The sequence below is a fragment of the Dermacentor variabilis genome, unplaced genomic scaffold, assembly GCF_050947875.1.
Source record: "Dermacentor variabilis isolate Ectoservices unplaced genomic scaffold, ASM5094787v1 scaffold_12, whole genome shotgun sequence".
NCBI lineage: Eukaryota > Metazoa > Arthropoda > Arachnida > Ixodida > Ixodidae > Dermacentor > Dermacentor variabilis.
The window spans coordinates 38,059,414-38,075,193 of NW_027460280.1; the positions used below are offsets into that span (position 1 = coordinate 38,059,414).

A 15,780-nucleotide genomic window follows, 5' to 3' on the forward strand; every position below is an offset into this window, starting at 1 on the left:
TTTATTTTTCAATGACATGTTACGTTTTTGGTTAATTGGGAAAACATTGCAGAAGGGAAGTTGTAACAATAATTTATTGTTTTCAGGAGGTTTCGTCGGGACATTGAACTTCTCAAAGCTGGACAGATAGATGACAGACTGGATGATCTGCTGAAGCAGATTCAAGAGTGAGTAGCACTTGTGATTGTATTTATGTAGAGGTGTGTGAATATTCAAAACATTCATATAACCAATCGAATATTGTCCTATTCGATTCAGTCCTCGAATCAAATAGTGACTACATACGATTAGGTTCACGAATCGAATAGTCACTATTGGAAAATCCGAATATTTTTCTAATACTTCAGGTCAACCACTGTACACAATCAAACATGAAATTGAAGCAAAAACTTTGATAACTTTCATCCCATCCATAGTGAACATAATGTTTTAGGGTGCACACGTTGCTCAAGCAGCTAGACATATCGAACTAAACACAAATGCAAGCGAAAAAATGTCATACACCTTTGAGCATTGTTTGGTAGGACTTAAAAATCGCATTAGATAAGTATGCCCTTAATTGCTACATACTATATACAGTTGTAGCACCACGTGCCGTGACCATTTGTACTAGAGAAAATGTTTTTTTTTTTTTTTTTTTTAGATGCATTCACATTAGGAGTGTCAAAGTGGGAAAATGTTTGGGAAATGTTTGTGAAGCCGGTCACATAGTAGAGGGATATATATGTATATATATACTGTTGCGGCTGAGGGTGGGATTAGGACAAGGAATCCACCAAGCCCATCGACGAGTACGACCTGTAGTAGAAATGAAGGAAAAAGGGTTTATTGACTTAGTTGTGCGGCTCTGGTTATTAAGCCCACTGCAGGCGTCCGAGGTCACATCAGGACCCTTTGCCTACTGCACGAAAAGTCTCTGCTTTAAATACCGTCGTCTTCCCTAGGCATGTCGACTATAGTCAGATACAACTTTAGAAAAAAGGGGAGGCCCCGCCCTGATGACCGAAGCGCGACATCCGATTGCCTCCATGACTAAAATAATCCCGCTAAAAAAATCGTGCTTCTAAAACGCGCAATTCTCGGTATAAATAAACACTTTTGTATTTTGATGACTGGTTTAGTAGAGCTCTCGTGCTACAGCACATGCCGGATCGTGACCGAAAAATAACCCAGTGCTGCCCGTCGTCTGCTCTTTAGCTTCATTGCAAGTGGCAAAAGTAGAAAGAGCAGCTCTGCATGGCTTTTGCGCTTGTTTACATGTACACGGCACATTTACTACTCCTGTTCCGAGCTTCAAATGAATCAGTTTCTATTGAACAAGTACTTATATAAAACAATGCATTTATCGCAACCATTACAAACTCAAGATGCTTGGTGTCAGCGAAAGCACAGTGTTCTAGGTGAGGAGGGAGGTCAAAGCTTTGCACATTTCGGGTGGAAAACTGTCGACGCCCTCGCGAAAGCACCCACGAGATGCGGAGAAAAGAAGATGTAGCATGAAGTATGACACGTCGTGCACGCCGAGGTTGTGTGCACGATTTCTTTCGCCGCAACAAGATACCGATGGTCGAGATGATCACTAACGAGTTCTCGAAGCGTATATGGTGTTATGTTTGTGCCCTGGGATTTGCCTGACGGAAGGCCAGTGCTATGGTGTGTCGACCGTGGAGGCAGCATTCGTCCCCGCATGGTGCCTGGCTTCGGGCACACGACTACGTGCACGACTTGGGTTTCCTCGCAGCTGCACAGCATCCATGACGGAAGCGGCCACCAGATCACGGACTGCTATTCGGCCCCTCCCCGTGCTGGCAGCAATGCAACCCCCCTCCTTTGTTCGGCGGCGCCCGCACCACAAACGACTCCCACTGTGTTTGGGACAATTTCCAAAGGAGGGCTGTGTTTTAGACCTTGTGCCTTGCACTTGGTTCCCTTTGTCCTATGCGGGCCGTAAAACTTCCCCGGCGCACCATTCTGACCATCCGCCAGATTGGCCTGACGCCGCAGCGCGGTTCGAGGAAGCGCCGGCCACCGAGAGCGGCGTTAGGACCACGGAGGCTGCCCGGACCCTCTCTCCCTCGACCTTGTTTCGTCCTTAGGGACTCTCTGGGGAATCTGGGGACTGAGGGGTGTTATTTAAGCAGCTTGCAGCTGCTCTGTTGGTCGCTCTCCTGATGACGACGACAACATGTAAACATCATACAAAGAATTCTTCGCCGAGAAAGCTCTCCTCGTCTCTGACTCTGCGTGAAGTAGGGTCCAGACCTCCTGCCGGCCACACATTCACAGCCACTCTTAACAGCCTGCACGCCAAAGCACATTGTGCTTTTGCATGCAGTTGTGCTGCAAATGACAGTTGTGATGCAAATGACAGCCACTGTTGGCTGCTTGCATGCAAACACACATTCATGTGGTGGCATTGTTTATTTTGGTTACCTGGCCCAGCCAAGTAATGTAAATAAGAGAACAATTATCAAACATCATTAGCTTAGTGAGCCCAAAATACTTATTCGGGTAACTATTAATAGCAGTAGTCGAGGGCACGCTTGAAAGGCACCATTAACAGTCTGCACGTCAACGCGCAGTCAAGCTGTCGCCACTGTTGGTGAAATGGCAGCAATCAACACAAAAATGACAGCCACTGTTGGCAGATTGCATGCAAACACACATTCATGTGGTGGCATTGTTTATTTTGGTTACCTGGCCCAGGCAAGTAATGCAAATAAGAGAACAATTATCAAACATCATAGGCTTAGTGAGGCCCAGAAAACTCATTTGGGTAGCTATTAATAGCAGCAGTCGAGGGCACGCTTGAAAGGCACCGTTTGCAGTCTGCACATCAAATCAGAGTCATGCCGCAGCCATTGTTGTATTTGTTTATCTGACCAGGCAAGTAACACCAATGTAAGCACAATTATTCACCCTGAATAGCTCTGTTAGCATTGTTTGTACTAAAAAATGCTGAGTGAAGTTGAATGTGTTTTATTGAGGCAGTTATTTAATTCACAAGCCATCGGCATAGTGATCGACGGCCAGGTTCAGACAGTGACATTTGTGAAGTAATAAATGATGAAAGTTGCAAAAGCTTTCAGTGCACTGCTTTGCCGGGCTCCATTCACTGAATAATGTCTTTGCAATGACGAAAGCGTCAGACAGGAAATGACACCCTACTGTACAATGTTATCCGTGTTGAAAATTTTTACCATCATATGTGATGGGCAGCGAAACCGTCTGTTTACTAAGACTGAATGCATGAAAAATGCAACAGCATAGCAAGGTGTTGTTTTGCAATATGCAGCATGTGCACTTCTGGCGAGCTGCCACATGCACTGATGTATAAACATGAACAGAGGTAAGAGGCAAAGTTACTGTGCAACCCAGCTGACGCTTTTAAGAAAATGTGTCTCTAAACCTTTCTGTTTTTCATAGGTGATCTAAATTTGTTTTGAGCAAGTTGGTTAATCACATTGCAGCAACAACACAAGAAGCAAGGACAGAAAACACAGCGAGTAGGCAGATTGAGAAGACCAGTGAGAAAGGTTTTAATGAGATGGAAGAGGCCAGCCCTGCAGTGTACAGGAGTTAGTGCTTTGAATGAGATTGGTTAATGAAAGTGTGTAAAGACTTTGCTGAAAGAAAACTAGCAGAAACAAATGCTAATATAAAAGGACAGAAATAAGAGTAAGTGCAAACACGCATGGAAGCAGGCACATATTCACACACAAACGCAAAAACTTAAGAAAAACTAAAATATAAAGAAACGTGGGAAATAAAAAAAAATTGACATATGCAAGAAAACATACACACATTTACAAACAGACGCGGTTAGAGGTATTATAGGAGCGGGTTCACAAGCTGCTGTGCCTACATTTTCATAAGTCTTTTTTTAACCATTCTCTTAACACTGTCTTGAGAATCTTTAATTGCAACATATCACGAGAATCGAAAAGCAGTGCGAAGCTATGTTGTGGGAAACCATATCGAGCGCTGGCAACACAACTTATGCGTGACTGTGCCACAGCACGCATTCTACAGCTTGCGCGCGCGTTGAGCACTGGTGGAAAGCAATCAATCGACGGTGCTACACAATGCTCGAACACCGCCGTTAGACGCTCGGCTATCTCACTGCTGACAGCGATCGTTCACGCTAAGTTGACGGCGACAAATCTGTGCGTTGGAGGCTTCTTTTGCAAATATTTTCTGTGGAGACGCTCGTAGGTTTGTTTCATGCGCGCAAGCTTTTCTCATTTCTCCTGAGAATGGTTTCGTTCCATCACTTCACCCCATCGATGAGAAACGCAGCGACACAGTACACGAAAACGCCTGCCGCTGACAGTAGGCAGCAGACTTTGGCAAACTTTTCTAGTCGTAACTTCACTTGGGAGCGGAATAAAAATGACATGGAACAAACAGGCAGGATCTGTGTTTGCAGCGGTCACCATAGAATCCTGTTTTCAGGCAAAGCTTAGCGCAGCGCCAGCGATGCTCACTGTAATGTTTCTTCGCCTGGCTTAGAATAAATGCACGCGGCACAAATGCCGCATCGTAAGCTCGCAGTAATATTTCCGGCATGATAGACAATCACAAACAGTTTGGGAATTCACTGTGAGGAAACGTTGACACGCACAGCTGACACGACTTGTCCGAGTTCGAAGCCCGGGCAGCCATCTTCTCCGATGGCGGGGTCACCGGCCGTTTGGCTCATGACGTCGGTCCAGAGTGCGCACCCATTGGTGGACGCTCATGTGCACCCGCCTCGGAGGAGTAAACGCCCACTTTTTTCTAAAGTTGTATCCAACTATAGAGAATCTGAAGACTGTCTAGCAGCAAATCACAATCGTCGAATTGGTTGCGATACCACGGCGATGCTATCGCAACACTCCGCAGTAACCCCGCCTCCAAAGCCCGATGGTATAGGATATGTAGCAGGATAGCAACCTGTGAATCCAGGGTCGCCATCGTTCTTCGTTAGCATTTGATGTTGGCCCTTTTCATCATTAGTTCAGTATATATATATATATGTGTGTGTGTGTGTGTGTGTGTGTGTGTGTGTGTGTGTGTGTGTGTGTGTGTGTGTGTGTGTGTGTGTGTGTGTGTGTGTGTGTGTGTGTGTGTGTGTGTGTGTGTGTGTGTGTGTGTGTGTGTGTGTATTGAACGAGAAGAAAGGGGGTTAAACCAGGGGCCCGATTTTTTAATGATAAATTAAGAAGACACCAAGGACAACACAGGGCATATTACTTATACAGTACTTAATGATTGAATTAAAGAAATGATAAATTAATGAAAATGAAAGTAGATGATAAAACAACTTGCCGCATGTAGGGAATGATCCCACGTCTTCGCATTGCGCGTGTGATGCTCAACCAATTGAGCTGCCGCGGCGTTTCCCCATCCACATTCTTGGGTATTTATGTGTTACTACGAGAACTAACCCTGGGAGTGTTTGCCAGCGCCACCACTCGCAAACCTTGGGGCCGGTTGTGGAACAACCTTCCTGCCGCAGGCGTCACGAGTACATGATCTTTCTTTTGGTGAAGGCAACTGGTCAGTAAATCCACACGTGCTACCTGAAGGCATCAATGTTGCCGGATTCGAGACTCTCGTTATGTTATGAACAAGAAGAAAGGGGGTTAACCGAGGGGCCCGATTTTTTAAAATAATATCGTAAGAAGCTAACAAGTAGACGCCAAGGACAATACGGGAAATTACTTGTACTTAATAATTGAATTAAAGAAATGATGAATTAATGGAAATGAAAGTGGATGAAAAAGCAACTGGCCGCAGGTGGGATACGAACCCACGTTTTCGCATTACGCATGCAATGCTCTCAGTTATTGAGCTATTCCGACGCCATTTTCCCATCCATTTCCTCGGATATTTATGTTTTACTACTAGATCCAACCCTGGGAGTGTTGGCCACCGCCACCACTCGCAAACCTTGGCAGTGGATGTGGAATGCAGGCGTTACGAGTACACGATCTATTTGGGTGAAAGTAACTGGTCAATAAACCCACGCATGCCAGCTGAAGTGTATTGCGACACCACGTACCCGAGCACACGAGGGTTGGACCCTCCCGCGCGTAGCCGTGCACGGCTTAGCCGTGTCCGGGGAAAAGGGGATCCTGGGGCTTGAGCCAATGCCGGGTGTTTGGACCTTTGCGGCCCCCCGGCGGCGGCAACACACCTCTTTGGCCTCGGCTTCACGTAGACAGCACCCCCGGACTGACCCACCCGGGGGAAATCGGTAGTTGCCTTTTCCTGTCTCTCTCTCCCTCCAGCCTTCGTCTTTCTCTGACTTTTCATCTTTCCTGTCTTCTCCTAGCTTCCGCTTACTTCCAGTTTTTCCAGGCAGCAAGGGTTAACATCGTGTGAATAGCCAACCTAGGTTATCTCATATTTGGTTATAGTGATAACGTACAGCTGGCGCTTACAGGACCTGTTTTTTACAGCCCCTGTAGCGTCCCCTTGTAGGGCTCCATGGTGGTGGCTGGCGTTATTGCCGAAAATTACATTATTCTATGGCTAGTTCCGTCCCTCCCCTCCCAGATCGCCCTCAGAAAAGAGGGCGCACCGAAGATGTATTTCAGTTCTTTGGACGTCAAAGACCCAACTTTCCACGATTTCACGTCATTCACTCGGAAAAGTCAGATACACAAGTACGCGCAATCTCCCCATTTCTAGTATCAAAGTCTTTAACTGAGGCCCTTGGTCCAGGTTACAAGGCAACAAGGATGGCAAGTGGAGATCTCCTCTTGGAGCTTCAGGATCTGAAACAATTTGAAAAGTTATGCAGTCTCGTGTCATTTGGGGACGTTCAAGGGACAGAAACTCCGCACCGAACTATGAACACTACCCGCGGCGTTGTCTCAGACGATGATTTGCTTCACCTGACAGACGCAGAGCTCTTGGAGGGCTTTAGTGAGCAGAATGTTGTCAATGTGAGAAGAATAAAGATGAGGCGGGATGGTAAAGAGATTGCAACCAAACACCTAATACTCACCTTCAATTCAAGTGTCCTACCCGAGTCAATCGAGGCCGGGTACATAAAGCTCCGTGTTATGCCGTACGTGCCAAATCCACTGCGATGTTTCAAATGCCAGTGCTTCGGCCACAGTTCGCAGAGCTGCCGCGGCTGCTAAACATGTGCGAAATGCAGTGCTCACGAACACACCACTGAAGCTTGTGCGAACGCTCTCCACTGTGTAAACTGTGATGGGGAGCACGCCGCGTACTCGCGGTCGTGCCCTTCCTGGAAAAAAGAGAAGGAAATTGTTACAATAAAAGTCAAGGAAAACAACTTTCAAGGAGGCACGCAGGCGGGTATCATACCTGCCCAAGAAAACCTTTGCCGATGTGGCGCGTCAGGGGGCAGCGTCACAACGGCCTCTGGCGGCTGTCCGACCCACAAGCAGTGAGTCGGCAGTTACACCATCTGCCCCCGCGGCGGTTGCAGCTAGCGCTGCTCCATCAACCGAGGAGAAGGGACCATCGACCCCGAAGGTGGGCGCAGCCGAGGCTGCCTCAACCTCCCCGGCCCCTTCCAGCACTGGCAACAGCCGGCGCAGCCAAATCCCGCAGGGTGCCCCATCGACCTCTGGGCTGGTGGGCGCAGGGGTCTTGCCCTCCAAGGCAGGACTCTCTCTTGTAACTTCTCGCTCGCAAGAGCACGTGTCCGGCGCCTCACAAGAGGCAATGGACACTACACCTGTCCTCAAGGCGCACCGAACGCCTAAGGAGCGGCGAGGCTCCCTCGAACGCTCCAGAAAGGGCAGAACCCCCGTTACAGGGCCTCGAAAGAGCCCTGTAACCTTAGGCATCACCTCCGTTTCCATACACACAGCACTTATTTACTTTCAATATGGATACACAAATTATTCAATGGAACGTTAGAGGTCTTCTTAGGAACCTTGATGACGTGCAAGAGCTTATCCAAAAACACAATTCAAAAGTGCTGTGTCTACAGGAAACACACTTAAAACCACAACACAGAAACTTTCTCCGACTGTATGTCAAGTTCCGCAAAGGTCGCGATGATGCTGTCGTATCATCAGGCGGTGTTGCCATTCTTATTCATAAAAGTATTTCCTGTCAGTGTTTACAGCTACAAACGCCCCTTGAATCAGTGGCGGTTCGAGCTGTTCTTTTAAATAAACTCGTCACCATTTGCTCGATTTACGTACCCCCACATTACAAATTAAACAAACATGAATTTAAGTCATATATAGACGAATTGCCAGAACCTTATGTTGTTCTTGGCGATTTCAATGCGCACAGCTGCCTGTGGGGCGACTCTCGTATAGATGCGCGAGGTCATCTTGTTGAACAGTTCCTTTTTCTTCTGGTGCATGCCTTCTGAATAAGAAGAGACCCACATATTACTGTCTTGTAAACAATACCTTTTCTTCAATTGATCTGAGCATAGTTTCCCCGTCCATACTGCCTGAACTCGAATGGGAAGTTACGAACAATCCTTACGGTAGCGACCACTTCCCTATACTACTAAGATCACCTAAAGAAAACGAATATCCACCACACGCTCCTAGGTGGAAGATTGAGACAGCTGATTGGGAGAAATTTCGATCTCTTACTAGTATCTCATGGGCTGACCTGTCTTCGTTAGGAATTGATGCTGCAGTTGAGTTCTTGACAGCCTTCATAATAGATGTTGCATCTAAATGCATATCAGAAGTAAAAGGCTTGGTCTGCAAACGGCGTGTCCCGTGGTGGAACAACGATTGTAGGATCGCTCGTAAAAAACAGAACAGGGCGTGGGGGTTGCTACGCGCTTTTCCCACTGCGGAGAATCTTGTTAAATTTAAGAAAGCGAAGTCCCAAGGCAGGCGAACCCGCCGACAGGCCAAAAGAAAAAGTTGGCACAAGTTTTATCGAGTATTAACTCGTTTAGAGATGAGGCCAAAGCCTGGAACAAGGTTAATAGGATTAGAGGGTGGCAAACATATTCACTCCCTCTGGTAAACACACAGGGCGACACACTCAAAGACCAGGCAGACTCACTTGGGGAGTATTTTGTGAGCGTGTCAAGTCCAACAAATTATTCACAATCCTTTCTCAAATACAAACAAATAGAAGAACATAAGCCATTAACCAGAAAAAGTCAAGAGAATGAGCCTTACAACCGTCCCTTTAGTATTGCCGAATTGAGAGCTGCCTTGAGCGCATGCAAGAGCTCCGCACCAGGATCGGATAGAATCATGTATGAAATGCTCAAAAACTTACACAATGATACGCTACACTACTCACACTTTTCAACACCATCTGGGATGCAGGGTACCTTCCAACCGCATGGAAGGAAGCCATTGTGGTCCCTGTTTTGAAACAAGGCAAAGACCCTTCCTCAGTGGCAAGCTACCGCCCGATAGCACTCACAAGTTGCATTTGTAAGGTGTTTGAAAAAATGATAAATCGGTGACTCATTCATTTCCTTGAAGAGAGGAAAATGCTTGATCCTTATCAGTGCGGTTTCCGAGAAGGGCGCTCCACAACTGACCATCTTATATGTGTAGAAGCAAATATCCGGGACGCATTTATACATAAACAGTTCTTCCTATCGATATTTCTCGATATGGAAAAGGCGTATGATACAACGTGGCGTTACGGAATCTTAAGAGACTTGTCAGAAATGGGCATCTATGGTAATATGCTAAACGTAATAGAAAGCTATCTGTCCAGTCATACCTTGCGGGTAAAAGTCGGTAATGTACTTTCGCGTCCTTTTACGCAAGAAACGGGTGTACCCCAAGGAGGCGTGCTCAGCTGCACACTCTTCATCGTGAAGATGAACACGCTTCGCGCTTCATTATTACCGGAAATCTTTTATTCTGTCTACGTGGACGACATACAAATAGCTTTCAAATCCTGTAACCTCGCAGTGTGCGAGAGACAGGTACAGCATGGCCTGAACAAAGTCTCAATGTGGGCCGACAAGAATGGATTTAAGATCAATCCAACCAAAAGCTCTTGCGTTCTTTTTACAAGAAAGAGAGGAATGATCCCAGATCCTTACTTAGAACTGGGTGGACAACAAATACCTGTAAACAAAGAGCACAAATTTCTAGGTGTTATACTTGACTACAGACTCACTTTCATCCCCCACATTAAACATCTTAAAGAAAAATGTCTGAAAACAATGAACATAATGAAACTTCTATCCCAGACTACATGGGGTAATGACAGGAAGTGTTTAATGAATCTCTATAAAAGCCTCATTCGATCACGACTAGACTATGGTGCCATGATTTATCACTCTGCCGCCCCGATCGCACTAAAGATGCTAGACCCAGTCCACCATCTAGGAATCCGACTGGCCACTGGCGCTTTCAGAACGAGTCCCATACAAAGTTTATATGCAGAATCAAATGAGTGGTCACTCCATATCCAGAGAACATACATCAGCCAAACATATTTTCTGAAAGTCCACTCTAATCTTCAACATCCGTGTTATAATACTGTTAACGAGATGACATATGCTACACTCTTTCGCAATCGTCCCTCCGTAAGGCAGCCTTTCTCTCTGCGTGTGAGGGAGCTTCGTCATGAAATGCATGTTCCACTCCTCGAGCTTCGCCTAATGCATCCAGCCAAGCTGCTACTTCCTTGGGAGTGGCAGCTTATACAATGCAATACATCTTTCACTCAAGTTACTAAGCACGCTCCAGAGATTGAAATCCAAATGCATTTCCTGGAACTCCAGTACAAGTACGCCTGCACTGAGTTCTACACAGACGCGTCGAAGACACGTGAGGGGGTGTCCTATGCAGCCGTCGGTCCATCCTTCTCGGAAACCGATGTACTGCATCCGGAAACTAGTACCTTTACGGCTGAGGTCTACGCCCTGCTGTCGGCCGTAAAGTATATTAATAAATCAAAACTCAAGAAATCAGTTATATATACGGACTCCCTTAGTGTTGTGAAGGCCTTGATGTCTTTCTGTAACCACAAAAATCCGGTAATTAATGAACTCTACTCCATACTGTGTAAAGCATATATGTCTAACCAACATGTGATTATATGCTGGGTGCCTGGACATAGGGGCATCGAGGGAAACGTTCTAGCGGACCAGATGGCCACATCAATTTCATTGCATGCAGTTAATCATACTGCTTCGGTCCCTGTCACAGACCTGAAGCCTTTCTTAAGAAGGAAACTCCGAAACCACTGGCAACACATGTGGGACGCCGAAGTAAATAATAAACTGTACGTTATAAAGCCACAGTTAGGTTTTTGGCCCTCCCCAACAAAATCTCGGCGAACAGATGTCCTATTCTGTCGCCTCAGAATAGGACACACATTTGGGACCCATCGTTTTCTACTTACTGGAAGTGAACCTCCAACCTGTGGCAGATGCGGTGAGAGGCTGACCGTCCTCCATGTCCTCTTGGAGTGTCGGAAAGCTGAACCTGAAAGAAAGAAACATTTTCCGCTTGCACACCGTTATTACATCCCTCTACACCAGGCTATGTTTCTTAGTAAGGAACCGCTTTTTAACACCAAGGCAGTCCTCGACTTCTTAAAGGATGTAGTTCTACACGTTATAAGCCCATTAAATTCGTAGACCATCCTCGCTCCAGTGGATGCCGCTGCGATAATTGTTTTGAATAGCACATGCCTCCAGGCCCTTGTGTTTCAAGGGCTCTAAGGAGGCAGTAGTGCTCTAGCATATCTTATATAACCTGATATATTTTTAGACATCATATCATTCTTTTTAAATGCGTCTTATTGTTCATAGAACACGTCATAAGTCATCGCCATAATCTTACTATACAGATTTTACGCACTTTAGCGCGATCATTTTTAAGGCCCCTCTACAGCCACGTCACACCAACTTCATAGAACTCATGATTTCACTGCAAACTCATTAACACGGACATGGCGCTCTTTGGCCATAATTGGCCCTTGCGCCATAAAACATCAAACATTCATTCATGCCAGCTGAAGGCATCAATGTTGCGAGATTCGGAACTCTTGTGTGTGGAACACACACACACACACACCCACACACACACACACCGATACATGCATACATACATACAGGGTGTCCTGGCTAACTTTAGCTGGAGTTTCAGAATATGGAAATTTTATTTAGAAGCCTGCAAATGCGCGCAAAATTGCTGCCTGACTGGCTGGTCGAGGCACTTTGCGTGTATTCGCTGTCTGCTTTCATGCTAGGAAAACACTTTTCTGTAGCACATATTGAGGAACAGAAAGTTGTATCAGTAGTTTTTGATGTCGCTCTACAATTTTCTCATTGAAACTTTTCATGTAAATATAATTTTGTAGAAGCTTATTAATGAATTAAGACTCATGACCTAATTAGGTGGAAAGAAAAAATAATTTGAGTATCTCCAAGCAAAGGCAAACAACACTACCTTTGCTCTGTCCAGCTGTGGCATTTGCATATTTTTAATCTCTGGCTAAAGTTAGCTGGGACACCCTGTGTCTATGCTGCAACTGACGGTGGTCTGCTCCAGATCATCATCGGTTGCACTCCCCTCCTCAAAGAGGTTGGATGTGTGTCGAGTTGGCTCTTGAACACTTTGCAATGTGTGGAAAGTGGTTTAAATCTTGGTTCTGGGGCCTCAAAGAGGTGTGATGTAATGCTAGTAATGCTAGTAATGCTAGTAATGCTATTGCATTTTTCTCACATTTACCGTTAAATTGCCCGTTATTTCTTTTATTCACTGTTCACGCAGGTGACACGTATGTCTGATTTTGCCGCAAAAGTATACACAGATATTAATTGGCCTACATCATTGGCTTTTAAACTTGATATGATAATGCATGACTGCGTATTGTTAGATATGGGACCTTTTCCTGAGCCTCCTTAGAGTTCACCAGACCACATCGAATCGTGCCACAGCTAATTAAGGAACGCAGAAGCACATATACCACAATCCCAAGGCGCGGCACGTGCAAACAAGTTGGGGGCCCCCACCTCGTACGCCACATCTGGAGCTATTCACAGCTTGACTCTTCCCGAAAGTGTAGCGGGAGCCTGGCACGGTTCCAGGTAACGCAGGTCCCGAAAGTATAGCGAGAGCCTGGCACGGTTCCAGGTAACACAGGTCCCGAAAGTGTAGCGAGAGCCTGGCACTGTTCCAGGTAACGTGAGTCCCGAAGCAAGACGGCTGTAATGCACCGTGAAGGCCTGGCAGCCATCCCCCCATCCGCTTTGGTGACGGTAGTTGCAGACCGGGACGGCATTACCGCAGAGAGAAGTAAACACTCGGACAATTGGGGACCAAGGAGCGACCCTCTCCGCCGGGTGAGACACAATCGCACGGGCGCCTACCATTGGCCGAAAATGACGACACCTGAGCGGGCTCGCCGATTGGCCGGACGATACGTGTCTTCGAGACACCGAAAGGCTTAAAAGCCAGAGACCGGGAGCAGCAAGAGAGCATTCCTTCATTCATCTCTTTCGAGCTTCTTGCCACAGGCCGCAGTGTTCGAGTTGCTGCCGGCCCGTAATGACTTTATGACTGTTAATTTCTTTGTACTCCCACTGTACATAATGTAAATAAACCTCCAGTTTTTCATCCCGACGTCCTCCTCAACTCTTACAACTGGTGGCAGCAGTGGGATCGCCTCCAAATGCTACAACTGGTGGCAGCGCTACGGATGAACCTTCGTCGAGAGATATCCTGAGGAACCCGGAACAGCGAAAAAGAGCCTTCGTCCAAAAGGAGTCCCGAGGAACTTAGAACAGCGAAGAGAGAGCCTTCGTCCGAAGTAGTCCTGAGGAACTGGGAGTAGCGAAGAAGAGCGAGCCTTCGACCCAGGGAGTCCTGAGGAACCGGGAACAGCGGGCCAATGAACCAGATGGCAGGGTGCTGCAACCGTAAGTGAGTGCGTGGTTTTTTTCCTTTTGATTCGCCAGACTTCAAATGTTGTGTGTTTATTTTGATAGTTCTAGGAATCGGGAATTCGTTGCATTGTGTGTTTGCACAAATTAATTAAGGAAAACAGTTCTAACCACCAGTCGGGGCAGCTGCCATGGATCTTAGAAGGTTGACGACGTTAGACTTGGTGTTGGTGTGCGACGATTTGGGAGTTGAGGCGAATGAACAGATGAAAGCGCCAGCTATCATAAAGGCGATTGAAGATAGTGGCAATGATGATAAAAGCATTGAGCTTGCTTGGGAGGTGATACAAGAACCACGGGAGCGTGAGCGTCGTAAATGTAAGCGTGAGAGTCGCAAGCGTAAGCAAAAGCACGAGAGAGAGAAGGCAGCATTGATCAAACAGCTACAATATTTTGAGCAGTTAAAGGCACAGAGACAACGGCTGTCTGAAAATTCTGTAGGTAGTACAGAGCAAAAGAATGAGGAAGTATCTAGTGGATTTTCACCAAAAGCCGACGAGAAAAGCAGTGCCTGTGAGATTGGCTGCACATTCATAGGTGAATGGAAAAGAAAAGCCGCTAACGATGCCTTAGTGGCAACAGAGGCCGTTAAAGGCCAGAGTGAAAGCGACGAGGTGCTGTGCCAACAGAGGACTGTAGAGACAGCTAGGCCAGCTGCGAACAAATTGGCACGGTTACCGCGCGTGTGTGTCGCATCTGATGGTATCGAGGTCGTTAGCGAGGTACAGGGTACTGTTGACCCGACAGACACGAGCACCCATGTCAGGTCAGATCTGTGTGCCGAAGTGAAGTGCCAGCTGGACGATGCAGTTGAGGGTAATTCTCAGGATTGCGAGCTGTGTAGCTCAAGTGAAGACCACTGCATTGTTCAGGGATCGGTGTGGCTCTCCTCCAGTCTAGTAGCCAAGAGAGGGGTGGTTTAGTTATTAATCACTCAGACTGTGCGGGTAAGAGACTGATCCGGGCCGACGAGATGTGTACCGGCCAGCACGAGGCGCCAGAAGAATTCAAAGAGAAAGCGCCACAGAAAGAAGCGCCGTAAATATCGGAATGCAGTGGCTAATGTAGCGAAGCCGAAGATGGCGACAGGCGTGAAAAGGCAGGGCGCGGAGAAAAGAAAGGTGCGGTCGTCACTGACGACGTGTGCGCATCAAGCACGTTCAAGCCACCGGTCAAAGACAGTCCGTAAGCATGTTCTGCACGGATGCGGACAAAGGGCACGGGGCAGTTAAATTCCTCGTCGTTCCGTCGTTCTTTTCGAAACTCAGCTTGTAGGGCGAGGGAACGCAAGGTGGCAAGACGAAACGAGGTGACGGGGAGTAGCGACGCGGTCAATCGAGTTCGTGATGAAAGAGGGGCGCCAGAACGCAACTTGGCAGGAGACTGTAACGTCTTGGAGGAGCTGATAGTGTGTCAGCCCTTTTGTTGTTCCTCGGTAGCCAGAGTAGCTTTTGAACCGCGACCACCTCAAGTACGGCTCAAAGTATGACTCAGACGTAAACGTTTGGCACGGGAGGCCAAGAGAGCTTCCGTAGAAGGAAAACGTGTTGGTGTTTTTATTTTATTTTTTTTTGAGCATTTGAAAATTTTCGCGAATTGAGACTAGTTTCTTTCAGTATGCAAGGTATGAGCTTTGTGTTTTGTTCGAGAAGCTCCGAGATTGGAAAGATGCGTTTTATGTAAACATTAAGTCTCGCGAGTTGTTCATTAATGAGTAGATAGGCTCTTTTTTTGTTTGTGTGAGTAACCTGAGTGTCAAGGTTATCGGTGAGAGGCCTATCGTAACGCACATGTGTATTAGTTAACCTTCTTTTTTTATGCATTTTTTTTATTTTCTAAGGTTAACCGCGTAGGCTTTCAGTAAGTGCATCATTTGCACTGAGAAGCGTTCGTAGGGCCAT

The 15,780-nt window shown here is 46.7% G+C and overlaps 1 protein-coding gene across 10 annotated transcripts in view; it reads left to right on the forward strand.

The window, feature by feature from the left end:
* The window catches only part of LOC142566261 (bromodomain-containing protein 8-like), a 139,884-nt gene that overhangs the window by 20,834 nt on the left and 103,270 nt on the right, over positions 1-15,780 (forward strand). For all 10 annotated transcript variants that reach the window (XM_075677114.1, XM_075677110.1, XM_075677111.1 and 7 more), the window contains one exon: positions 87-167. In XM_075677114.1, the coding sequence (XP_075533229.1) occupies positions 87-167 (81 nt within the window). The remainder of the gene's footprint in view (positions 1-86; positions 168-15,780) is intronic.